This window comes from Bombus vosnesenskii, unplaced genomic scaffold (assembly GCF_011952255.1).
Source record: "Bombus vosnesenskii isolate JDL3184/JDL3185 unplaced genomic scaffold, Bvos_JDL3184-5_v1.1 scf7180000013284, whole genome shotgun sequence".
NCBI lineage: Eukaryota > Metazoa > Arthropoda > Insecta > Hymenoptera > Apidae > Bombus > Bombus vosnesenskii.
Genome location: NW_022882937.1, coordinates 72,763 through 98,070, shown reverse-complemented (window position 1 = coordinate 98,070; position 25,308 = coordinate 72,763). Strand labels below are relative to the sequence as shown.

Here is a 25,308-nt window from a genome sequence, read left to right as displayed (position 1 = left end):
TTGACCTCCTTCCTTTCATTTTGTTTCGATAATAAAAATGAAAGAGTACAAAATAACCGAGGAATAAATAGTTTGAAATAAAAGATCAAATAATACTTCGGCGTTCCTCGCTGTCGATCTTTCCTAAATGGTTAAAGCAAAGGTCGTTGAAGCACGAATCACGGAAAAATTTGGTGAACATCCGCGTTAATTTCACGAGATATTGCACGCAAATAACTCGGGCACAACAAATTCCAAAATTTTTCATGTACCAAACACATCCTATTACAAAATATTCGAGTCGATCAAAATTTTCATTCAAATTTGTTCGTAAAAATGAATTTGCATCAGCTTCCAATCTATCCGGAGCTAGAATTAAAACAGCTATAAAATGTAAAAATTACATTTCTACTAACGTATCTTCCATTTTCTTTCGTTATTACGATTCAAATGATTAACTTTTAAACACCATGACAGACATACGTGGCGTTACGCGAGTCAAAAATAAGTTCGCGCAAGGTTTCTGTGCTTTATTCACCAGTTGCTTGCAAGTTGAATACACTACTACCGGGGACGCGTGCACGTGCCACGCTCGCTGGGTCCATTCACGAGGCCGTAAACACATCAGTCAATCTTTCAAGCCTGGAGTTGCACTAATGCATGCAGGGTAAACGGTCTTTACAAGAGCTAATGCAAATTTTCCGATACCGTCTCGTTGAATTGCGTTCTCGAAGATCTATGTGTGTACGTATGATATACAAACATACGTATTTAAAAGCTTTTCTATGAAAATACAAAGGTTTAAAATACAGGAATATGCAGGAAATTTTCCAGCAAACTTCGTTCTATTAATGTGGAAATTAAGAATTTGTAATTACGAAGGGAAAATTTGAAACAGAAATTTATTATGCGCCAAATTTGAAATGCAAAATAAATTTAAACAGTATTAAGGTTTTATAGTGCTAACACGCTTTTAAAATGCACGGAAGAAACAAATTTGCCACGTTGTTTGACGTGACGTATAAAATTCTTTCTATAGCAATGCACGAGCTATAATTTGCCACGTTTCTTTTCAAGTATCGCACCTAATGGTTCGCGGAAATCGTCGGCTCGTGAAGCAAGGCTTCGCGATTTATTCAACGCGTAAGATAAATATCTGTTACCAGAGCGGCTGAATAACATCGAGAATCACTTTCACTCTCTTTTCCGCGACTCGCACGGGTTACTCGCTGCATTGCCTCTAATTAACGTGTTTACGAGAAGGAGTAATAAGAACAGGCTGGGAGCGAGTTACAAAATCGTGGAAAATCGTGGTTTTCGAATGATGAATATGCCTTGATGTAGGAAAGCAATTTAAAGTGCAGTAGACAGAAGTTAATTTTCGTCCCTAAAAGAGAAATTACAGGAGTTTCAGGATCAAAGGATACTAAACTTTCTGTCATTTGTAATTAATATCACGTTGAGTTTCTTTGATATTATCCTATTACGAGTTTGAGAGATCTTGTTAACAATAGAAATTCATAATAATATGTAATATACATAAATTAATTACTATGGTCATAATTATTACGCTGTAACATCGCTGTGCGAAAAAATTAATCGAAAATAAAGAATAAAAAGTTTTTTAAATAAGACTCCGTTTTTAAGAAGTCAATTTTAAAAATGTATCAAGTACGCGTGTAATCAACTGGGATATTGATACGCTGAACAGCTCCTACTATTAAGAAATTGGAATATTAAGAATTGGTAGGTAACAAAATCCAACGTTAATCATACTTGGAACTATAAATATGAATAGAAAGAAAGAAGAAACAAGCTAGAGTACAATTTTACAATAGTACAATTGTAAAATAGTACAATTTACGGAACATTCTGTATATACTAAATACATATATGCATGCAATATCAAATAAAGTATGTCATGAAACGTAAACATGTGTATATATTTATTTTGTATGTTGATTACATACATAATCACACACAAAATTTGCGAATGTGAATGTTAAATTGCAAAACGTAACGGCGTATGTTCGAATCGGCAAGATCCCAGAACAGACCATTGGTATTGTTTCTAAAGCCGTACGAACGATTGTATGTTACTAATAAAGGCGTAACAAGCGGCAGAATTCGGCTGCGAACGCCGTCGTTATTTGCCGCGTATTAACCATTTGCCATACTTCTCGTTACATTCCCCGAGAACTCTAATTCCCAACCTCCGCATGACACATAAACGGGTCACATGATAATCGTTCCAGATTCAAATGCAAGATCGATTCAAATGACACCACGAAAGATAACTTTCGTATTATATCACGAAGAAAATTGAGACAACGTTACGAATGCTCACATCTTCTACATTCAACGTTCCACGTTTCACGGCTCGACGAACACGACGACAAAGCATTTGGACGGAGGATCGTATTTTCGTCGTCGCAGAATCGCTTCCGATTCCATTATTAAAACATCGCGATCCACCGCGCGAAAATAAAAAGATATTATGAAACAGAGTTCAACATCTCATAAATATAGTATATACAGTGACTATAAAAAGTATTTGTACATATTACTGTTTTTCAATGAAGCGTTTATCAGTATCCACGTTACTTTTTCATAACATTAATTTTATGTAGTCATATCAAAGTACTACCAAATGATACGAATCTTAATATAACTTTGGGCTTAATATGCATAAATGCTATAATAAATATAATAGTATACAAACTAAATATATTATTACATACTATTACAAAACTGCAGCGTTTAAACATAAATAATAATATACATAGAAATAAACATAAACATAAACATTGTTAGGCTGTGACCTATGCGAATTTCTGATATTCGATGTTTGTAAATAACAGAGCCTCCCTCGAGTAATGTCACGACTTCTTTCTTTGATACATCGTAAATCACAGAAATTCGAGCAGCGTGTGCTTACAATGAAAGGGGAGCGTGGCTTTCGCGTGGGGCTGCGCTCCGATCGTCGAACGTCGCGCACATGGCGGCCAAGATCACGCAACCGGAATTACGCTCATGACAAAAGACAATTCATTGACATACCTTGCTATCTCGCGACGTGTGGTAGTAATAAACAAAGGCGAACATCCACGCGCATGACAGCAGCAACACAATTTTCACATTTCGCCGCATCTCTGGTCTTGTATCGTGTTCAATCTCGCCCCACGTCCTCGTCTACGGTCGGTGATCTCGTACCACCTCGTATGTCCACGTTTCACGCGCGGTGTTTCGTTCGGAAAAAACGGACCACGCACACCCGCCGCCGAGTACGCACCGCAACACCGTGGACAAACACCACTAACGCGAACGAACCGGCAGCCGAAGCCATACTGTCCGGCTTCGACGAGAACGGCGGCTATGCGGTCACTGCGAACGTGCCGAAGCTTCCCAATCCCCACGCCAGGCGGCGCCTCAAGCGCAGTTTGTAGGCTATGACGCCCACTGGCCTCCTTAGCGCGAAATTTCGAATCTCACAGTATGGCCCGCCTAATTCTTACATCGGTTTCATGCTGACCTCTCTATGCAACGCGATGCAACTGCTTACGGATCTTTTCGTATATACTGATTCACGAAAGTATTCCAATATTTATAGATATCTTTCACGAACATATTATGTGTATTATAGGAAATACCTTGAGCAATATTATAGAGCACTGCTACATGATTATATTAATAAAGTATGAAACTAATCTGAAAATATACGTAAAAATTAAGATATTCATTGGAGGATATATATATATGTGGAGATCACAAAAAATGTTTAAGCAGTAAATTATCTATTATATTAATAAGTCTTAATATTCAATGGAAACATATTTAAAACTTATGAGTAATCATGCCGTACACTAATTTTTTATAAATATATATATATGTAATAAATATTTTGTAATTTCCATATACATTTCCGGATTAGTTTTAAATTTTATCACTATAATCATGACAGTTATGTCTCGTTACATGTATTAATGTTTTACATATAATCACATGCAATATGTAGATAAAACTATTTTATAATAAATGCTGGAATATTTATATGCGAGTGTATACGCAAATCGTATCGCATAATGAAAGAATAATTTGACGGTCGTATCGCGGGAAGAGCAAGTTAGCATAAAGGTCTTTTCTAGACCTTCAACTATAATTCCTTCGTTTATTCTGAAAACTTTTCTGTGCATGCTTTGGTTATTTTAATTTCATGGTGAATCATGTAAATGTGAGGAAATACGCAATACGGTCCTTGAGCAACAGCGTTATCAAAGCTTATTTCTGTATATTTTCGGATCGTCTTGCTTAAATCGCAAAAACGTATTTTTACAGATCCAAATTAAAATCTAATCCAAATTTTAAACACATTGATGGAAGCCAAAAGCAGCCTACTCACCGATCATCGAAATCACTGTGCCCACAGCTTCCTTCTCTTTTCATGTATGTCAAAGAAATGGAAAATTAAACTAGAAGATTGGCACGTGATCGAAAATTATGTTGCATGGTCGATGTTTGATTTCCATATTCCGGTGAACGTGTTACTAAACTTTTAATTGGCACAAAGTTGTTGGTGAAATTAAATATCATCATTAATTTTCAATATTATACAAGTTCGTACACTTATACAGCAATCCTCTCATGATGTTTATTAATGCTATATATTTTTATTAAATAATTGTATAAATAATATTTCATTAATTATTTTACATCCTCTAACAAGGCATTTTTCAAATGAAATCGATTCGTCGAAATAGTGCTTCAGTGATAAACTAAGCTTTAAATTTACTTATTTATGTTTCGATACGTTAAAGAAATATTTAAAAATCATATACGTTTAAATACGTTGCGAGATAAAGAAAGTTTTAAACGGAAACCGAAAAGTGAGTGTTCTAACGACAGTTAAAAGGAACTTATCAAACTTAAATTTGGAAAATAAAATTCTTAAACGAACATTTTTGGCAAAACGAACTATGTTATAAAAAAAAAGAAACGAATCGAATAATGAACATGTAACCGATACTGGGTGGATTTCGATAAGTGTACTGAAATACGCCCACTTTCGACCGACGACATGCATCGTTTCTAACCATTCGATGCAGTCTTCTACGAACTTCAAAACGAGAAAGATCACGTGTAGCATCCGGCAAGAGATGCTATAATAAAAATTCGATCGCGTACGCTTCAAACCATCGTAACGACATGGCTACGAGATCGCAATGGTTGCTGTTGACTTGGTTGGGATTCTGCGCGGCATGGATGGACGAAAGGTCTGGAGAACACAATTTCCGCCAGATCCGATCTTCATCCGAAAGGAAAAAAACTTTCTGCTCGTACCACATTGCATAAAACGTAATTTTTAACGCGTTCCAGGCCTGTGTTGGAGTCTCGGGACGGAAATCTGTTCATTTCCTCCGCGAAGGACAAGAACATCACCCTGAAGATCTTGGGAGATGGCCACTTAAACGTGAACGAAATTAATTTGCTTGAAGTCGCGAACGCTGTATGGAGACACTATTTTCCTCAAGAACTGAACAGTGGTACGGATGATTTTCTCGTTAATGACGTAATTCGTCTCGTTTCTTTTTTTTTTTAGGCGGTAAGCGCGACACGTTTAATCGAAAGATGGAGAATGGGATACCTGAGCGAAGTGGAATCGAATTTACAACGATTGATACAGGTTGTGGAGGGTCCCGAGGGTTTGGAGAAAAGAATAGCCATGATGAGAGGATTTGGAGAAGGAAATAGCACGTTGCAGCCGGGAGCTCAATCAGCAAATCGAGTAAGTATCTCTTGAAATAAGATTTTCTTTACGACGAATCATTTTGTTGAACTTAACCGATGTTTAATAATTAACACTTCGTTCAATTGATCACTTGCAGTCTACGCCTGGAATGAACTTAAGAATTCATATGATGGCTCGAGTATGTACAAAAGTTCCGACTAAACATTTTGCATGACGTATATTTAGCAGAGAATATTTAAATAACTGTTGAAATATGTCTAGGTAAAGCGAATAGAAGAAAAAGTAAAATCGATAGAATTGAAGCTGAAGACAAACGAATGTAGTAGCAATCCCTGTCTGAATGGTGGTACGTGTCAGGATCTTTACGAAGGATACCAGTGTCATTGTCCATCAAATTGGGAGGTAAATAGTAAAATATTAACGAAGTTAACTATTTCTTCTAAGTTTTCTATACAAATATTTATTTGCGTGCACGCCATAGGGTCCAAATTGCGTCGTGGATGTAAATGAGTGCGTCCGACTATTAGGAACAGATCTTGGATGCCAAAATGGAGCCACCTGCCATAATCTTCCAGGATCGTACAGGTTCTTAAACAGTTTGTTTCTCATGAGAAACTGTTACACCAGTGTTTTACGATATTCTACGTCTACTAACTTTATTTTACTTATTTTTCAGTTGCGATTGCACAGCAGGATGGTACGGTCTCCATTGCACGAAGAAGTCTTCCATTTGCAAACCGGAAAACTCCAATGAACTATGTGGTCACGGTGTCTGCGTTAGCAAAGAAGGTTCTCCACTTGGTTACACCTGTATTTGCGACCAAGTATATACCACAAAACATCTAATTTCATATCTATCATAATTTCATCGTTTCCTGTATGCAATCGAAATTTTGTATTCTTTCAGGGTTGGCAATCCGAGGGTACTAATCCAGCTTGTATCAAAGACGTGGACGAATGCTCCGAAAACCATAGACCGTGTTCTGTGAATCCTTGGGTTGCTTGTCGAAATGCTCCCGGAACGTTCTTCTGTGATTCTTGTCCTCAAGGATACTCAGGGAATGGTTATTATTGTGCGGATATCGACGAATGTATGATCGACAACGGAGGTTGCAGCACAGCTCCCAGAGTTCAATGCATCAATACCATGGTAATTTAGAAAATTCATGCCAGTACCAGTAATAATATTTGTCAAATAAAGTACATATTGAGATATCGTATATATCAATGTACAACGAGATAAATTGAAGAAATTTTTGAACGAGCTAGAACATACATGAATGTTAAACAGGGTTCAAGAATGTGCGGTCCCTGTCCCAGAGGATACAGCGGTGACGGTGTCACTTGTGTCTACGTTGGTAGCTGCGCCATCAACAACGGCGGCTGTCATCCGTTAGCCACATGCATCGAGAACCCAGCTCTCACGAGCGCCTACGTGATCTGTCGTTGTCCAGCCGGTATGGTGGGCGATGGACTCGGCCCGAACGGTTGTCAATCGACCGAGATATCTGCTCATTCACCTTGCGCTAGTAATCCTTGTGTGCACGGAAAGTGCACTATCCATGGCACCACCTACACTTGCATCTGTAATGCTGGATACACCGGTAAGAATATATTATTCTTAATTGCCATTTAGCCAACGATAAATAATATTTCGAATTATATCAGGGAGCACGTGTGACGTCAGAGATCCATGTGTACCGAATCCCTGTAAAAATAGCGGTGTCTGCGTGATTTCTAACGGCGTGCAAACCTGCGACTGTCCGTCGACGTACACTGGCAACAGATGCGAAACGCCACGGCAGACCTGCGGCGGTGTGTCCCGCAATCCCTTGGGACATCTCGAGTTCCCGATCGGTGGAAACGTTTATCAGCACGGACTGAGCTGTGCCTGGGTTCTAGTCACCAACAGTTCGCTCGTGTTGAACGTCACGTTCACCCGTTTTAACCTAGAACATTCGACCGACTGTAAATACGACTTTTTACAGGTATCACGTCGATCGATCTATATTTCCATTTATTTTCGTCATATTCTACTCGTATCGTCGATCAAGCCGTTAATTGGATGACGCGTTTCAGATACACGACGGCAGGAACGCCGGTAGTCAGATGATTGGCAGATTTTGCGGCAACACTTTCCCCCTCAAGAATGGAAATATCGTGTCCTCTCACAACTCTCTGTACTTTTGGTTCCATTCGGATAACAGCATATCCCACGACGGATTCGCGTTTGAATGGAATAGTATCGAGCCCGTTTGCGGAGGCACTTTGACGAATGATTACGGCACGATCAGTTCTCCCGGATCGCCAGGTAGATATCCGCCGAACAGAGACTGTTACTGGACGATTACCGTTAAATCCTCAAAGAGAATACAGATTCATTTCGGGCAATTGATGCTCGAGGAGCATCCATCCTGCGAAGCCGATTTCCTCGAGGTAAGTGTGATTTGTCGAGTCACTCTCCACGTTCATATAAATATATTCGTATTTCTGTCGATTGTTCACAGATCAGCACTATACATAACGAACGACTGGGGCTTTATTGTAATCACACTCATCCGCCGCCTCTTGTTGTGCCAGCTTCCAAAGCTGTAATTTATTTCCACTCTGACAGTGCTGGACAAGATGCTGGCTTCCAAATTCACTACTCTGCCATCGAAGGTAATTGAAATTTCAAGAATAAATTCGAACTTCTACTTCCTTCAAGTCATCCAAAATTATAAATCGCCATTTTTTCAGGCGTTCCTGGTTGTAACGACGTATATACCACTCCTACCGGTACCGTTAGTAGTCCTACGATCACAAATATTCGAGATATAGAATGCGAATGGAAAATCCAGACAGCTGTTGGTAAACGGATAGAAATTACCTGGCCTAAGTTAGAGCTCTCGGATACCGAATGTCGAATGCAAAAACTCGAGGTATCTTCTCTCCCAATCTTCACTTCCGAATTCTAAAATGAATTTTGTAAGATAGAAATATTTTGACATTATTCATTTTTTTATCAGATTTACGATGGAGATACCAGCGAATCTCCATTGCTCCAACGATACTGTGGTACTATGACTCCGCCCACGATAAAGTCGAGCACGAACGTGTTGCTGATCATTTTCACATCTAAAATGTACTCAGATGGCAGCTTCACCCTCTCCTATAACACAGTATGTGGCAAGCTATTCACAGACGATTCAGCAATTATCGAATCATCCATGACTGCAGACGGGATTGATACCGTTGACTGTGTCTACGAGATCAAGCAACCGCCTAACAAAAGAATCGTACTAAATATGCTCGAGATGAATATTAGTACTCAGCCGAGGATTCCATATAGAAGCCTGAGGCCGATTAGATTTCATCATTGGAATCACTGGAGAGTTTCCACTCTCAACTGGCCAGAGAGATACAACTGGCAGGATACATACAACTGGCCATTTGAAGACGACGCGCTGCTTGGAGAAAACAGGCTACCCTCTTGTGTGACAAGTTTTCTCGATGTGTATGACGGCCCCAACGAGAACGCTCCGCGTCTCGCTCATCTTTGTAACGCTATCGTATCCTCCGACGGTTTAAACTTCTATTCCACACAAAATGTTATGTTGCTCAAGTATCAGTCCAAGGCTTGGGTCCATAGCCAAATCCACTTCCGGGCGAATTACACGACGATTACAAACAGTAAGTGGAATATTGCAGGAGGAAATATAAGAATACCGAGGAATTAAAGGAATTTTGTGCAGATGATAACGAAACTGCTGATCTTTGTGCAAATTTATACTTTTATAAAAATCGTTCAACGAATGAATCTAAATTATATAACTAAACACTATAACTGGATCAGTACTTTGAATATTTTACATACTTTCGCATATTACGTGCATTTTTGCGCCCTCAAATTGCGCCGGAAAATGCGCGAAAATCCGTGATTTAATGGTAGTGCTTCGTTTAACGATTTCGAATTGGATATTTTCCAAAATAAACGAATAGCTTCTTTCTTAAATTTCTACTGGATTGCGAGTTATTCGATGAATTCGTAACACATGATTTATTCCAAAGGATGTGGAGGATTATACACAGAAACCAGCGGAACGATTCAGACGACCACCGAATACGGCCACTACCGCAACGGCGAAACATGCATATGGACGATACAGGCCCCGCTAGGTTATGTTGTGCAACTCACCTGGTTGACATTCGATTTGGAAAGACAAATTCGTTGTCAACACGACTATGTCAAGGCATACGAAAATTACATGACCAACAAAGAGGAGATAGGAACGTATGTTTGAATTTTCATATGACGATCGGACGATTTGGAATTGTCAATAACGATGTTGTTCTTCAATTTCATAGCTTTTGTGGCGATACCAAACCGCCGATAATAATGACGCAAAGCAACGAATTGACTTTGATTTTCCGTTCCGATTCGACGATAACCCGCGAAGGATTTACTGCCACGTATCTCTTCCTCGACGCCAGGAAAAGTTGTGGTGGTCATTTCGTTAAGGTAACGGGCGTTATTCAATCGCCGAATTATCCGAAAAATTATCCAAACAGAAGGGAATGCACGTGGGTGATCGAAGCTCCAAGCAAGCAAAAGGTGATTCTCAATGTGACGCACTTCCATTTGGAAAATCATCCAAATTGCGATTTCGATTATCTAGAAATCAGGTAGACTTTAAACTTTGAATGCTCTAATATATACTCAAATGTCCTGAAAAGAAATTAATATAATAAACGATTTTCTTCACTTCTTATTAGGAACGGTGGCTATGCAACTTCTCCATTGATCGGAAAATTTTGTAAAACCGATGTCCCCGCGGAAATAATTAGTCAGACCAGTCAATTGTACCTGAAATTTGTATCTGACCAAACGATATCGTTCAGCGGATTCCGTATAGAATGGGACAGCACGACCATAGGTACAAGATGAGTTCTTCGAAAGATACAAAGTTTAACGATCGACTAAAGAATATTTCTGAGATCGAAAATCGTTTTCTTCGATGTTTCAGGCTGTGGTGGAACTATGAACGGCGTCACCGGCGACATCATATCTCCGAATTATCCTGAACCGTACATGCACCGAGCGGAATGTAAATGGACGATCGCGGTGGCGGCGGGCAGTTTGATACGGTTGCTAATAGTCGATCTGCAACTGGAGGAGCACACGAAGTGTAGATACGACTATATCGAGATATACGAAGGGAATAATCGTCGAAACGGCCAGAGATACTGTCAATATCCTTATCCAAAAATTATTATGTCGAAGAGTAACGTGCTAAACATAGAGTTCCGCTCCGACTTTACGAATTCTGGTCGCGGTTTCCATCTGAAATATGAAACAGGTGAGTCGCTTTCCTCGGCGATTGCGTTAAAATTTTATTGATTGATCCATTTGCATCGGTGCTTGACACCTGCCGATATACATGTATTATGTATCAAATTGTTTCTTCCTACACCTTGCCAATTTTTTACTTGTATAGGTTCAGTGGTAAACTAATGGACCTTAATTATTCATTATGTAATTATTGAATGTATCTATATATAACAAAACGCATTCCTTTTACAGTATGCCAAAACACATTACACGGCTTCTACGGCGTGATAGAATCTCCCAATTTCCCGTACACGTACGAGAAAAATGCAAACTGCAGCTGGACGATTGACGCCCCTATAGGCAACAAGATCAACATCACCTTCTCTCATTTTGACCTCGAAGGGATGAGCTATACCAACTCGTGCGACTATGACTATCTGGAGGTGTACGAAGGTTACGACGGTGGTCCTCATACGCAGCTCGGGAAATTCTGTGATTCCAACGTCCTTCCACCCAAAATTCATTCGTCGGACCACCAAGTACACCTGAAATTCGTCACCGACGGTTTCCTCAATTCCAACGGATTCCGACTGGAATGGGTTGTCGATGGTTGCGGTGGACATCTGACAAGGCCCTTCGACTCGTTCACGTCACCCGGATATCCGTCCGCTTATCCCTCGAACGTCGACTGCGAATGGTTGATCGAGGTCGATTTCTCGCACAGCATCGAACTGACTCTCCACGATGTTGGTATCTTGAGATGAACGTTCTCCGACAGTCAACGACGAATAAAAATCTTTCGCGTATTTAATCTTGTTCTTTTAGATAAACACCGAGAAGCAGATGGACTGCTACTTCGACAAGGTCCAAATTTTCAGCGGCAAGGACGAGAGCGCACCGAAATTAGTCGAAATCTGCTACTCGCCTAAACCTGTAGTGTACACCAGCTTCGGGAACCAGATGTTCGTCAAGTTCCACTCCGACGTCACGTATGCGACCCGTGGATTTAACGCCAGTTACAAAAGCGTTCCCATCACCTGTGGTGGCAGATTTACCACCGATACAGGAATCATATTCTCCAAGAATTACCCGAAAAACTATCCGCATAGTCAAAATTGCAAGTGGTTGATACAAGTTGATCAAAATTACATCGTTAATATGACCTTCTTGGACTTCGATATCGAGGACAGTAGGAATTGCACCGACGATTATGTTCAGGTTATACATTAAATATTTGTTTGAAGTTGGAAAAACTAAATGGAACAAGGTGTAGAAAATTGTGACTTTTGTAACAGATATACGATGGGCCGACAACGGACTCGCCGTTGTTAGGCACCCACTGCGGAAACGAACTGCCACCCTCTTACGAATCAACCAGCAATGAGATGTTAGTTGTTATGAGAACAGACAGAATATTAGGGGCGAAAGGATTCCAAGCACGGTATCGTAAAGACTGCGGCGCTCGTATCATTGTACGCGATCAAGGGTACGTCGTTCCATATGCAACTTACACCACCGACGCTCTTTCCGATGGAAGCTGTACATGGATATTGGTTGCCGAAGATCTAGGTACAGTTCCGCCATATTAGATAGTCGTCCCATCATAAACAGTCTTTCTTTTTTCTCAGATAATCTGTTTAGGTTTTTAACTAATCTATTTTGAAACGTGCAGAGAAAGAAGATGATAAGTCACGTTTCCCATTTTTTTTTCTACAAGGGAACAGTTTTTAAATTCAGTTTTTAATTCAGTTGTCAATTAATCCCGTGTTACCAAAATTTTCTTACCATTTAGTTTTTATGATCTTTTCATAATTTATTGCAAGATAATAAAATAGTGATTCTCGATAGGTTTCTACGAAATTTTGTCAGTCTATCAGCTATTTTTAGTTCTAACTGATTCTTTCCATTTTCTGTTACAAAATATTAAAAGACTACTTTAGCAATTATGAATTATCAGATTTGTTCCCCTGTGACTTTCACGTAATAAGTATTCCAATTATTAATTCTTTTTTCTATTTTTTAAAACAGCCGATCATGTCACTGTGACATTTACGTATTTGGATCTAGACGTGGTAGACTGGACTCATCTAGAGGTGTTCGATGGCGAAGGTTTGGATGGGCCATCTCGAGGCCATTGGGATGCTGGTACTGACACTGTACCCTTGCCGATAACCAGCAACGGTAATGCACTTACCGTGCATGTGAGCTCAAGCTACGAATTGTTAGCACGCTTTTCCTTCACCTATTCCGTATTAGATTCAGGTAAATGATGCGACCGCTTTTTTTTATCGTTTCTCATATCTTCTTGGCAAACTTTTCGGTACTGAAAACGATTTTTTACGCGACACATTGAATATTTAATGTATACTGCATTCGTAGTAACTAATCTGTGAATTTTTATGCGATTTTGTATGCACTGTGACGAGACACGATTATACATTTGATACCAATATAACGTTTGAAACCAATCTGGAAATGCATATGGAAGTTACAAGATATTTGCTACAAATAAAAAAAATACATTTAGTTAAAAAGAAGTTAGTATGCAACATGAATAGTCATGTTAATATTTAGCGTTACAGATAGTTTCACTGAATTTTGCGACTTAATGTAACATATAATTGGTCGTTTAAATTTCATTTTCAGATTTGTTTCAAGCTTTTCCAATATAGATAGTTATGAAATGTCAAAATATTTTGTACGACGCATATAATATATTCGTTAAATGTGTCCACGAATGCTCGAATACTTTCGTGAGCTTCGATGCTAAACAGATCGATCAATTTCGTCAAATCGATAAATTTGAGTTTCCATTATCTAACTCAATCGAACGTTAAATCTTATTGATCGAACTGCAGCATGCGGCGGAACGTACAAGACGTATAAAGGAGGGATCGCCTCGCCGAACTACCCCGACAGTTACCCCTTAAACGCCGAGTGCATCTGGATCCTGGACAACTCGCCCGGAAATAGACTTCGCCTGAATTTCATCGACTTCGATCTGCAGCAAAGCGACGACTGTAACATGGATTATTTGGAGATACGAGAGGACAGTGGAATCGGGAAGCTGATCAATACTTTCTGCGGAACCAACGCAGAACCAGTCCAAACGTCGAAAAAATTATGGATCAAGTTCAAGAGCGACAACGAGGGCGCAGGGAAGGGGTTCAGAGCTCATTTCCAAGTGATAGGTGGAGATGAACTAAACGGACCAGTAGGAACAATCACTTCTCCGCTTTATCCGATTCCTTATAAACAGAGCTACACCATGTGGAGAATCACAGTCGAATTTGGGTCGATAATTCGAATCGATATCACGGATATATATATTAACAATTTCGATACTGGCATCAACTCTCTCAAGGTATATATAAAAACATATATATTTCAAATATTTGATAGCAGGCGGAAAAGTGTTGCTCGGCATCATTCAAACACCTATACGATTCCAAAAGTACTGTTCCTCACAGTCCTTTTATCAGGAACCATCCTTGTCATCCTCAATCCGTCGCTAGTTCTTCTAAGAACAATGTTTCTCCTTTTTAAAGGAATGCAACCGTAGGTCGCTTGCTATTCCTAAACTTTCATTCTAAGCGATCAAACTCTTGATATGCGATAGCTACAAGATTTCAAGTCACTAGCTATGGCACAACAACCCTTGGCCTCAACAATTTGAAAAATACATCATAACTAACATGTATAATTTTAAACGCGGAGGTTACTAGAGACTTTGGATCCATAACAACGACTACGTGTTTTGAACAGGTGTACGATGGTTACGATTACAATGCGCCAGTTTTGTTGGAAATTCACAATTTTGATCAAGCTCAGTCCGTCACGTCCACTGGTAACGTAGTCAATATAGAATTTTCGATCGATGTCAGCCTTGTATTTCGACATGGTGGCTGGTTCTCCCTTAATTGGCTTCAAATACCAAGAAACATCGATGATGGCAATACGGAAAATGAAGCTGTTAAACGTAAGTTCGAAGATCGTTAATGTCGTTGATTAAAACGTAACATTGTATCTTGCCACAGTGTCAGAGTGCAGTATGGAAGTGGCTCTACAGAACAGTAGTAGATACGATATCACGTCGCCCGGCTGGCCGCACGGCTATGCCGATAATCTTCGTTGCGTATGGATTTTCACTTCTCCACCTGGAACTCACTTGGTCTTTAGAATATTATACATGGATCTGGAAGAAAGCAACAACTGCGTGGCAGATTTTGTCACAGTTTACAACGGCAATGCCCTGACAGACGAGAGTAACGCGAATCTATTGCACAAATTATGCCTATCGAATTCTACGTCGATGGCAATAGAGGCGGATAACGTGATGACGGTGAAGTTCGAATCGGATAGCTACTTGAACGAAACGGGCTTCAGCGCATACGTCTACCAAGGTAAAAATATTTTCAAGTACTCTTGCATTCGAGGACATCATTCACGATATAGGGTGTTCATTGTCGATGTAACTCAGCTTGCGGTGGTAAGCTTTCTGGACCAAACGGAGTGATCGAGATCAATAATGTTACATCGAGGTTGCAGTCGCATAGTTGGGATATTTCGTGCGAGTGGGTGGTCACAGTGAGGCCTGGGCGAACGATAGAAGTGAACATCGTTGAGATGTCGATAAAAAATCCCAGTTCGACGTGCAGTAATAATTTTCTCATGGTAAATTTGCATTCAATATTAAATGTGTCAATGATAATCTTTTAATTCCTTCAAATACGTGATTAACTGTTTTTATAGTTGAAAAATGGTGGAGAGATTGCGTCACCTTTACTTGGAGCTGGAAAATACTGCGGTTTCGTGACACCAACCCCTCTTCAAACCACCGGAAATCGCCTATACGTAAAGGCGCACGGTATTCAGTCCAATATCAACTTTAAATTAACCTACAGGTGATCACGGCTATTTCTTTTGCCCATTAATACGTTCCACACCTGTCAAGTCACATTTTCTGAAGAAATTTGATGAATTATTCAGCGAAGTGAGCATGAACTGCGGAGGTGAATTCTACCTGACGAGCAAGCAGAAGGAGTGGGAAATCGCCACCCCGAATTACCCGAACATCCCTCCAACATATTCCGAGTGCACGTGGACGGCAATAGCACCTGGCAGAGAAAGGATATTCATCCATTTCATCGAAAGATTCGATTTGAGTTCCTCCCTAAAGTGAGTCTTGGATGTACCAACAGTGAACAGCTAACTTGCTATATTAAATCGTTCAAGTTCCGTGAACAGTAAGAGAGGAAACGAATTTCAGCTGTGAGAAGGAGTACGTTGAAATCAGGGATGGTGGAACGGGCAACTCCAGACTGTTAGGAAGATACTGTAAAGACACAGCTCCCAGCAGCATGGTCAGTACCGAAAATATGATGTACGTTCACTTTTACACGGACGTCCCCGAGCCCAAGAATGGTTTCAAAGCTGTGCTCTCTATCAAAGGTTAGATGATATGTAATATCGCAATTTACTTCGTTCTAAATATTTTGCATTCGTGAATCAAAGTTATACATACAAATTCACACCTTTGAAATAATTTTCTAAAGTCTGCTGCTTTTCTTGTAGATTTATGCGGTGGGATCATTAGAGGTCTCAATGGCTTTATCTCATCACCGAATTATCCGTTGGGTTACGCGAAAAATCATAATTGCACTTGGCGAATAATCGCTCCAGCAGATCACACATTGAAGTTCACGTTCTTAGATATAAACTTACCTAACCGCCATACTTGCAAGGATTACGTGCAAATCCAGGAAGTGATGCCGGTGAATAAAACGAGTAAGTAGAAACAGACTTACGAGTTAGACCCAACGTGGATGAACCCTTCCTATGATCTTCCCCTTTTTTTTTACTTTTTATCAGGTGTCGAAATTGGCAAGTATTGCGGTTTCGTGAAACCCGAAGCCGTCGAAACGGCATCCAACGAAGCGGTAGTGACGTTCATAAGCGATGATATCGAATACGTATCCTACCGGGGTTTCAATCTTAACTTTACCGCTAGTCAAGAAAGTGAGTACCAAATGAGAATCGAAATGGAAATGAAACGACAATAAATAATGTTTATTGCAGTCTGTGGAGGTGAAATCACTGACATGATGGGCACGATCAAGCCGAATGGTTATCCCAATATCGCAACGCGATCAAAGTACGCAATGGAAAATTTATGTTAAATTAAACCTTCCGTACTTTATCTACTCCTATTCTTTTGCAGATACTGTGACTGGAGAATTAAATTGCCAGTAGGATATTACGTAGTTGCTGAATTACAGGACTTGGATATCATGCCCGGAATTCAATCACGACTGGGTTACACAGTAACGGTAATTATCAACGACCTTACAATTTTTACCATTTTACCATTTCAACCGTTAACTGATCTTTTTTTCAGTTTTACAATGATTTCCGCTTCAAATCCAGGATAAAGACAATACGATCGAATTCAACAGATCGAATGATAATAAGCTCTAGCAATACCATGATGATCGGTTATTACTCGTCACCAGGCTATCGTGGTTTCAAATTGCGGTACCGTGCCGAACCGAATCCTCGTACGTTCGTGAAAGAAATATTCCTTTGATAGATCAAAAGTGCAATCGTCCGATGAACAATATTGTTATCCAAACTTTCAGCCTGCGGTGGAGTGATACAAGAAATCAAAGGTAATCTGTCACCACCAAAATATCGACCCTTCAACGAGTCGTCCTATTTCTGTCTCTGGAACATAGTAGCACCGAACAGTCTAATAAATAGCAGTCATCTTGGAGTGACATTGTCGATAAAGGTGGTTGGCCTAATTGGCGAAATTCGTGGATACGCCTTAACCAAATATTGCTTCCGGGACCGGGTCATCTCTTTGAGTGGTAAGATTGTCATTGTCAACCGAATCGTGTCTTTCTATCGCTAGACAATTTTTTAAAATCGAGGAAAATACGAAAGAATTGCTGTTGGTTTTTTTGAATTTAAAAGGTTTATTCGAAAAGTTTGTAGAAAAATTTCAAACGTTAAAAGTATCCTTTGCACGATTAGAACGAAAGTGAGACTTAAATACACGTTATATCACATACATTAAAATTCGACGAATGGTGGAACATATTTTTATTTTCCAAGGTATCGGTATGATTTGCGGCAACTTCTCGGAACCGGTGTATTTGAGAAGTCCCAAACTGATGAACGAGTTGACCGTAAGTCTCAAACGAAGGAAACACGATGGTGTTACATACATTTTGCACATAGCGTATATCTGTTTGAAATTTGTAGATAGTGAACGGTACTTTCGGTGCACCGATGCGCTTCACCCTCGAGTACGAATGGCAACCTTGCGGTGGCATTCTTAGCGGATTGACGCACGTGATACAGGCGCCTAAAAATATATCCTATCCTATTAATTGCGTCTGGCACGCAAATTATCCAGACAATGGAGAAATGATCAAGCTCCACTTCAACAGACTACACTTGGGTGGCTGTGACAAGAATTACATCAGTATCAGGTACTTTGGAAACAAATAACTTACTGCAAACCTCTGTAGATCTCTAGAACTAGCGACGGTTGAAATGTGAAATTTGAATCAAAGATATCAGTGCGAGAAACAAAGCTTTGTACACATACCTATATTTTATAAATAAAAGTCTCCGAAAATCCTCCAAAATACACCATAGTAAGTGTCTGTTAAAGAAGAACTGGAGTTATTCCAAAGCATTCCGATACTTCTAGTTTCAAGATTACACGTCTTCCAAATTCTTCAATGTGCTTGTTTCTTAGGAACGGTGGTCCACTCTCGCCAGAGATCGGCAAATTCTGCGGTAACGAGCAACCTAATAACATCACCAGCATATCCAATCAGCTGTGGATCGAATATACAGCAGTAGAGGATCCCAGTGACTTCGAGTTCGTCCTAGAACCAGAGAACGACGGATGTGGAGGCACACTTCATGGCAACAGTCGCGAAATATCATCCCCTAAGTAAATGAAAACACGATGACGCAAAATGAATCAGAGAAATATCTGATTGAGCGATTCATTCATACTCTTCGTGTATCTACAGGTTCCCGGCGAAATATCCCAACAACGCGGAGTGCATCTGGGAAATAATAGCGGACAACGGGTATCACGTCGGCCTGGTATTCGTTGATCGTTTCAATTTGGAGAGCAGCCCTAACTGCGAGAAGGATTACGTACAGGTGCGTGAGAAATTTGCATGGTAATGAAATTGTGCAATAGGTTTCCGTTTCATCCGGACGACGAACTCCGTCGACGCACCATGTTAGCATGAAAAGTAACGATAGTGTGTTATGTTTGGCCTTATTATTATCGTTGTCCAGCGTGGCAAGAAATGAAGCAGTCGATAGACACGAAACCAGTAGAGATATGACGTGTTGAAAACTCGAGATAGTCGAAGATTTTATCTTTCGAATATTTTGTCTGATGTAGATGTTCGACTGGGTGACAGACGCAAAGAATAAATCTTCCATAGGAATGTGGAAGGATCTTGGAAAAGTCTGCGGTAGAAACACGCCGTTGACATTCAATTCGACCAGCAATCGTATGAAAGTTATCTTCCATTCGAACGAGGCGATCCAGGGTGACGGATTCCGCGCCGTTTGGCAGGAGAACTGCGGTGGAGTTTTCGAAGCCACCTCTCACCGGAAGATTATCACATCGCCATCGTATCCGAACTTCTATCCGCCAAATTTCTTCTGTAATTATACTATCGTGGCGCCAGAAGAAAGCATAATAATCAGTTTCAAGGAATTCCAGATCGAACACAGTAAGCAGGAATAAATGCTACTAAGAGAACGTGACAGATATCACTGAAATTCATCATTTGGTGATTCCGTTAATCATAGGTCGCAAGGACTGTAACCTCGACAATGTGACGATTTCATACGAGGACACGTATGTAATGGAGGAGAATGTTTATTGCGGAGAGAATAAGCCACCCTTAATAAAGGCGACAAGCAAAGCAGAGATCATCTTTAGAACCGATAGATTCATTCAACGAAGTGGTTTTCTATTCGAATATCATCTCAATGGTACTCATGGCCACATATCATAAACAATACTGTCAAAAAATTACGAAACTTTCAATAGAATTTGTCTTTTAACGATGTCTTTTTTTCTTTCTATCTCGAAAGACTGTGGCGGAACGATAACAGAGCCTGGAGACATTAAACTCTTAACACGCGATGGCATATACCTCGGAGGGACGGACTGTGTCTGGAAAATCCAAGCACCTTCAGACAAGAGTATCGTTCTCCGTTTCGAAAGTTTCGTACTCGAGTCCAGCTACAGGTATCTTATCCGATATTCAAGTTCGAAGGAATTATAGTGACAGTGGTATTTTACGATAACACTATAAATCTTGCAGCTGTTTATACGATGTCGTGACAATCTACGAGGGCCTGGAGGAAAACGATCAGAATAGACTAGCTAAACTGTGCGGAGATCTGTCGGAACATTTGCCAGTCATAAAGTCTAACTCAAGTTCCATGCGGGTTTTGTTCCACGCGGATTACAGCCGCCACTATTCTGGTTTCACCGCAAAGGTAACTTCTACGTAGTTTATAATTAGAATTTCCAGCCTTTTTAATCGTATTACAAGCCATTTTCTTCTAGAATCGCTTAATCTTCAAATCGTTTCGTTATCTCAGGTACTTTTTGTGAAAAGTGTCGCAGCAGGTTGCGGCGGAGTCGTTCATTTGCTTACTTCTCATAGTCAGACATTCAAGACACAGAAAGATTCGACGTACGATAGCCTGGAAGACTGTCACTGGAACGTGATAACATCAGTGGGAAAAATTATCAAATTTACTATCAACAGCATGGATATCAAGAATAAAACTATCAATAAAAATGCCACTATCGACAATGAATGTACTGGCGATTTTCTTGAGGTAAAATTTTCCCATCTGCTGATAACTTTTGTATTGTTATGTCTTTAACTTCTTGTTACGTCGTTTAGGTTCGCGACGGCGCCGGACCTTTTAGCCAGCTTTTAGGAAAATTCTGTGGCAACCAACCTCCGCTTCCTATATTATCCGGTTCCAACACTCTTTGGATACGATTCGTCAGCGATGGTACGCTCGAAGGAGCTGGCGTCGAGGGCACCTTTGACACATTAGATGGTGAAATCAATTAAATATCGACTAATTAACGAGAAAATGCTCGATGCTTAACGGTTGTTCGATTTTTCCAGCGTTATGTGCCTATGCCGCCCCAATAGCGAACAACTCGAGACTTATACTGACTTCGCCGAATTATCCGAATAATTACGAACCGAATACAAGGTGTCATTGGACAATAAGTTCCGAAGACCTATACACCGAAAGATTAAGGATACAATTTTTAGACTTCGATTTGGCTGACTCCCACCAGTGCGAAGATGACTACGTTGAAATCATAGACGGCAGGGTATGTTGCTTAACGTATGACTTATCCAGTTCAGAAATATCGTTATCGTATCATCATGAAACGATGTTCATACAGAATCGAAAGTACATCGAGGAGGGCTACGGCGAGAATTTCGTTTGGAATGGAAACATGCTGACAGAAATTTATGATTCGGTAATGAAACTTATCTTTTAATACCTATAACATTTAAAAATTTTATATGTATATTTGTATACTGTTGTTTCCAAATTATTATTTAATATTGTCAAATTTGTATGGTTTAATAAATTATAGGGCGGTTTTTCGCCATCCACTTCGTACAAATACTGTGGCAACAATTTGCCTCATGATTTCTATAGGTAGGTAACGAGTTGTCAAACAGAATCCAAACGTACAAAATTTGAGCATAAAAAGTTAAATTTCCTTGTCGATACAGTTACAGCACCGAACTGCACGTGACGTTCAAAGGTTCTAGCACTGGTCACAAAGGTTTTAAACTCGAATATGGAAAGTCGACGTGCGATCGGAATTTCACCGCGGAACAAGGTCGAATCGTGCACGAAGGTATCACTGATTGTTGGATCACGATAACAGCGCCTAAAAACCGCACGATCTCTTTATATTTTAACCAATTCTCGCTCTACGACCCGGACGAGTGCACCAAGAGCTCCTTACAAGCAAGTGTTCTAATCGCGTTTCTATTTATACATCCTTTGACAAAGATTCTGTTTCTACTTGGTCATGTTGCGTTCACTTAGGTGTTCGATGGTGATTTGACTGGTAAATTGGTAGCGTCGTTGTGCTCTATGGATGTGCCCAGTCCTATTTTCAGTACCGGAAACAAGCTGAGTTTACATTCTCGGTCCGAATGGTCATCTAGCTTTGAGTTCTACGACATCACATATACCACTACGGACGCAGGTGAGAACAGAGTGTGTTCGATATTAATACTGAAAATCAGTGCGTTGTTTGAGAATTGCTGCGTGAGCGTGTTAGGAAATAGATAAAGATTTTGTAGGAGGTGGGAAGCATCGTGCGTGGGAAGGGCAAATGGGAATGAAACAAGTGAAAACAGTGGGAAATGGTGTATAATTCTGTGAGGAAATCACGCGCCGTAAAATAATTATTTGTTGTATGCAACAATTAATCACATACAGGTCGTGGCTGCGGTGGTCGTATATTTAATTACGCCGGATCGTTTACGTCACCCATGTACCCCAACGAATATCGCAATAACACGGTGTGTGTCTGGGACATTACCGTGCCAAATGGCCTGAAAGCCGCCTTGACTTTCCCAGTACTCGACATCGGCACGAAAAAGAGCTGCTCTTACGATTACAACGTTGTGAAAATCTACGATATCACATCGACTGGAGAGGAAGTTCTTTCCACTACTTACTGTGGAGGGGTAATTCGATATCAGAATATAAGACCAATTGCTGAGTCTATTTGAAGAGCAAGGTGATAATGATGTTTTTATCGAATTCTTATTTGTCTTTGCAGGATGATCCGGCACCGTTCGTGGCCAGCAGCAATCGGGTGATCGTGAAATTTATTTCATCGGTGAACAATATTGGAACCGGTTGGAGAGCGAATTTCGATGGCCGAGAGGATTAAGAGAAGAGACGTTTGAGTGCAAACATCAGAGAACGATTTATAAATATATTTATTCTATCAAAGTGTATGTATATTTCGCATGTTAACAATGCAGTATATTTATGGTAGCGCGCTTTGAAAAGGTAAACGAATTAAGGCGATTGTCCGACAACTATTATTTGTAAATAACGTAATGTTTGTGCGATGTGGGTAGAGATGAAATAAATCAGATTTCGTACAACGTTTCGTGTTGTTATTGGTCGATAATTCATTATGATATCGTATTGGCTAGAACCAATACCGCCGAGCATTGTTGACTCGTGCGAAATTAATTCAACGATCTTCTCAATATCCTATCGATAAATCATGAATAATATAATATGATATTTTCGAATGTGTTCGTGTTTAACTATTCAAACGTCACGCTTCGTTGCATTCATCCGCGCAATTCTCGTTCGTATCGTTGTCCTCCGCTTCTTCAAGTTCCGCCACCGAACAGCTTTTCGTCTTTCCGTTCGCTTCCTCTATCTTCGGATCTTCTTCCACAACTGGCAGAGTTTCCGTATCTAGTTCTTCGTCATTTTGTATCTCTCGCTTCTTCCTGTTCTTTTCGCGTTTGTTCTTCTCAGCTTTCTTCTTGTCTTTTTTCGACACCGACTTCGCTTTAGTCTCCTCTTCTTCCACTTCCAACGGTGCTTCCTCTATTTCCTCCATCTTCGTTTGTTTTTCTTTCTTCTGGACCTTCTTCTTCTTACCTTCCTTCGTCACCTTCTCGGACTTGTCCAGATTTTCACTTCCCACTTTCCGCTTTGACTTCTTTTCATTTTCCAAGTTGTTTTGTTCTTCCACTTTTTTATCTTTCAATTTCTTATCTTTCAACCTCTTGGAATCTTTCTGGTACACTTCTTGAGACTCACCAGAATATTTAGTTTTCTTCTTAGACTCGTGCTTCGAATTGGTTCGAGGGTCGGCGTTTTCTTTCCCTTTCAGTTTCTTGTTCTTCGACTTGTGTCCCTTTTCTGATTCCTCATTTTCAACAACGTTTTCAGAGTAGCTCTCCGCGTTCTTTTCCTCCGACGCGCTGTTCTTCCTCTTCCTCGGCTGTAAGTTCTTGCCCTCTCCATCCTTCCATTTTCCTTCCCTAAAATAACGAAAATCAGCATCGTAGCAGAACTTAGTCACGGGGAAATGATGCAGAAGCAACGTCCGTCACCCGTGACCAGATAAAAGCTACCGAGGGCAAAGCGATTATTGCGTAACTGACGCCACGACGCATACAATCCGGTGCATCATACTACGCTTTTTCAAACTCACTTCGAATACGCTACATCCTTCTTTTTCCTTTCGTGTCCTTTCTTCGACTCCACTTCCTTGCCAGGCTTCTTCGCCAACGCATCGGAGACGAGCACCGTGACAATCAACAAAATAGTAAATAGTACCCAGATCCTGAACAAACGTTCCACGAATTAAAATGATCGCTTTCTAACGTTAACGCGGCCAAACATCGTGAAAACTAAAATATTCTCCTCACCGCATATCTGCTCCGCGTTTGAATCGCTCTTGATCCTCTAATGATACGTATCGAGTCTGGAGATCGCGTACGACCGAAATCAAGATTCAGCGCAATACTGACTGCTGTTCGTCGGTCCTCTTATATCTTATACTGTGTCTTCATTCATATCTCGATAAACACGCTTGCCTCACAGCTCGATGATCGGGCAGTTCGTGAATGGCTCTTACGGTATCGGTCTCGATATCAGTGTAAAATCTATCGGCAATACGTGGACGAATAATTGCGATCTAAATTCGTAACGCGGAAAGTTCGAAGTTCGAATATGTAACTCTTCCTCGCTTCAACGTATCGTGCGTTCTTGACCTAGAACAGCCTGCGCCTGAAATAGCAAAACCGACTATTCACATCCTACGCACGAATCTTCTATCCTTGATATCTTCGCGAATTTTCCACATTTTTCTCGTCCTGTTTCCGACATTTCGCTTAACCGCTATCGTTTCACTACCACCGCGAAACAAAATATTTAGGTCGGTTCATATCTAATCTTCGTGCTAACGGTCTCTGACGTCAGGGACCACTCAAGGAAGCTCTACATTGTGACAAACAAGCATTCGTGTCACAGGTAATTTTCAATATTACGCGACTTATACCATTCACGTCTTTTGTTAGGATCCAGTTACTCTTATGGAGTTATAACGACACTGGATTAGAGGTCCAGGATGCAGCTTCTAGACGCAGATTTTCGCTCATCACGCAATTGTTCTTGC

General features: G+C 40.3%; 3 protein-coding genes across 3 annotated transcripts in view; 1 reads left to right on the top strand and 2 right to left on the bottom strand.

Annotated features, from left to right (window-relative positions):
* Positions 1 to 3,350, bottom strand: part of LOC117232087 (polypeptide N-acetylgalactosaminyltransferase 2) — a 207,479-nt gene extending 204,129 nt beyond the window's left edge. The window contains exon 1 of the mRNA XM_033491241.1: positions 3,040 to 3,350. Within this exon, the coding sequence (XP_033347132.1) occupies positions 3,040 to 3,129 (90 nt within the window). The 5' untranslated portion in view covers positions 3,130 to 3,350. The remainder of the gene's footprint in view (positions 1 to 3,039) is intronic.
* Positions 3,351 to 5,094: 1,744 nt separating this feature from the next.
* On the top strand, positions 5,095 to 23,269 carry LOC117232097 (cubilin). Its single transcript, XM_033491255.1, has 52 exons — positions 5,095 to 5,249; positions 5,353 to 5,482; positions 5,576 to 5,761; positions 5,862 to 5,903; positions 5,987 to 6,127; positions 6,207 to 6,310; positions 6,402 to 6,549; positions 6,633 to 6,875; positions 7,017 to 7,329; positions 7,394 to 7,713; positions 7,805 to 8,161; positions 8,233 to 8,386; positions 8,465 to 8,646; positions 8,734 to 9,397; positions 9,776 to 9,998; positions 10,073 to 10,390; positions 10,481 to 10,641; positions 10,732 to 11,064; positions 11,289 to 11,782; positions 11,862 to 12,254; positions 12,332 to 12,605; positions 13,065 to 13,298; positions 13,895 to 14,400; positions 14,802 to 15,015; positions 15,074 to 15,439; positions 15,517 to 15,710; positions 15,789 to 15,940; positions 16,026 to 16,214; positions 16,306 to 16,487; positions 16,611 to 16,823; positions 16,908 to 17,054; positions 17,115 to 17,190; positions 17,257 to 17,365; positions 17,434 to 17,593; positions 17,675 to 17,905; positions 18,153 to 18,226; positions 18,303 to 18,532; positions 18,805 to 19,005; positions 19,088 to 19,223; positions 19,474 to 19,810; positions 19,890 to 20,075; positions 20,178 to 20,334; positions 20,411 to 20,588; positions 20,694 to 20,936; positions 21,005 to 21,167; positions 21,239 to 21,453; positions 21,529 to 21,606; positions 21,727 to 21,791; positions 21,869 to 22,109; positions 22,191 to 22,353; positions 22,590 to 22,840; positions 22,936 to 23,269. Exons 1-52 carry the CDS (start codon positions 5,182 to 5,184, stop codon positions 23,047 to 23,049), a joined length of 11,253 nt encoding a protein of 3,750 aa, XP_033347146.1. The 5' UTR covers positions 5,095 to 5,181; the 3' UTR covers positions 23,050 to 23,269.
* On the bottom strand, positions 23,081 to 24,992 carry LOC117232100 (protein pxr1-like). The gene is made up of 3 exons (XM_033491259.1): positions 24,560 to 24,992; positions 24,343 to 24,474; positions 23,081 to 24,169 (listed from the first exon to the last, which is right to left on the bottom strand). Exons 1-3 carry the CDS (start codon positions 24,562 to 24,564, stop codon positions 23,449 to 23,451), a joined length of 858 nt encoding a protein of 285 aa, XP_033347150.1. The 5' UTR covers positions 24,565 to 24,992; the 3' UTR covers positions 23,081 to 23,448.
* Positions 24,993 to 25,308: the final 316 nt, after the last annotated feature.

Coding starts and splice junctions, on each gene's coding strand:
- LOC117232097 (XM_033491255.1), top strand. CDS start 5,182: ATGGCTACGAGATCGCAATGGTTGCTGTTGACTTGGTTGGGATTCTGC. Junction 10,391..10,480: donor TTCGATTATCTAGAAATCAG/GTAGACTTTAAA, acceptor ACTTCTTATTAG/GAACGGTGGCTATGCAACTT. Junction 20,937..21,004: donor GTACTGGCGATTTTCTTGAG/GTAAAATTTTCC, acceptor TACGTCGTTTAG/GTTCGCGACGGCGCCGGACC.
- LOC117232100 (XM_033491259.1), bottom strand. Junction 24,170..24,342: donor AAGGATGTAGCGTATTCGAA/GTGAGTTTGAAA, acceptor TCGTTATTTTAG/GGAAGGAAAATGGAAGGATG.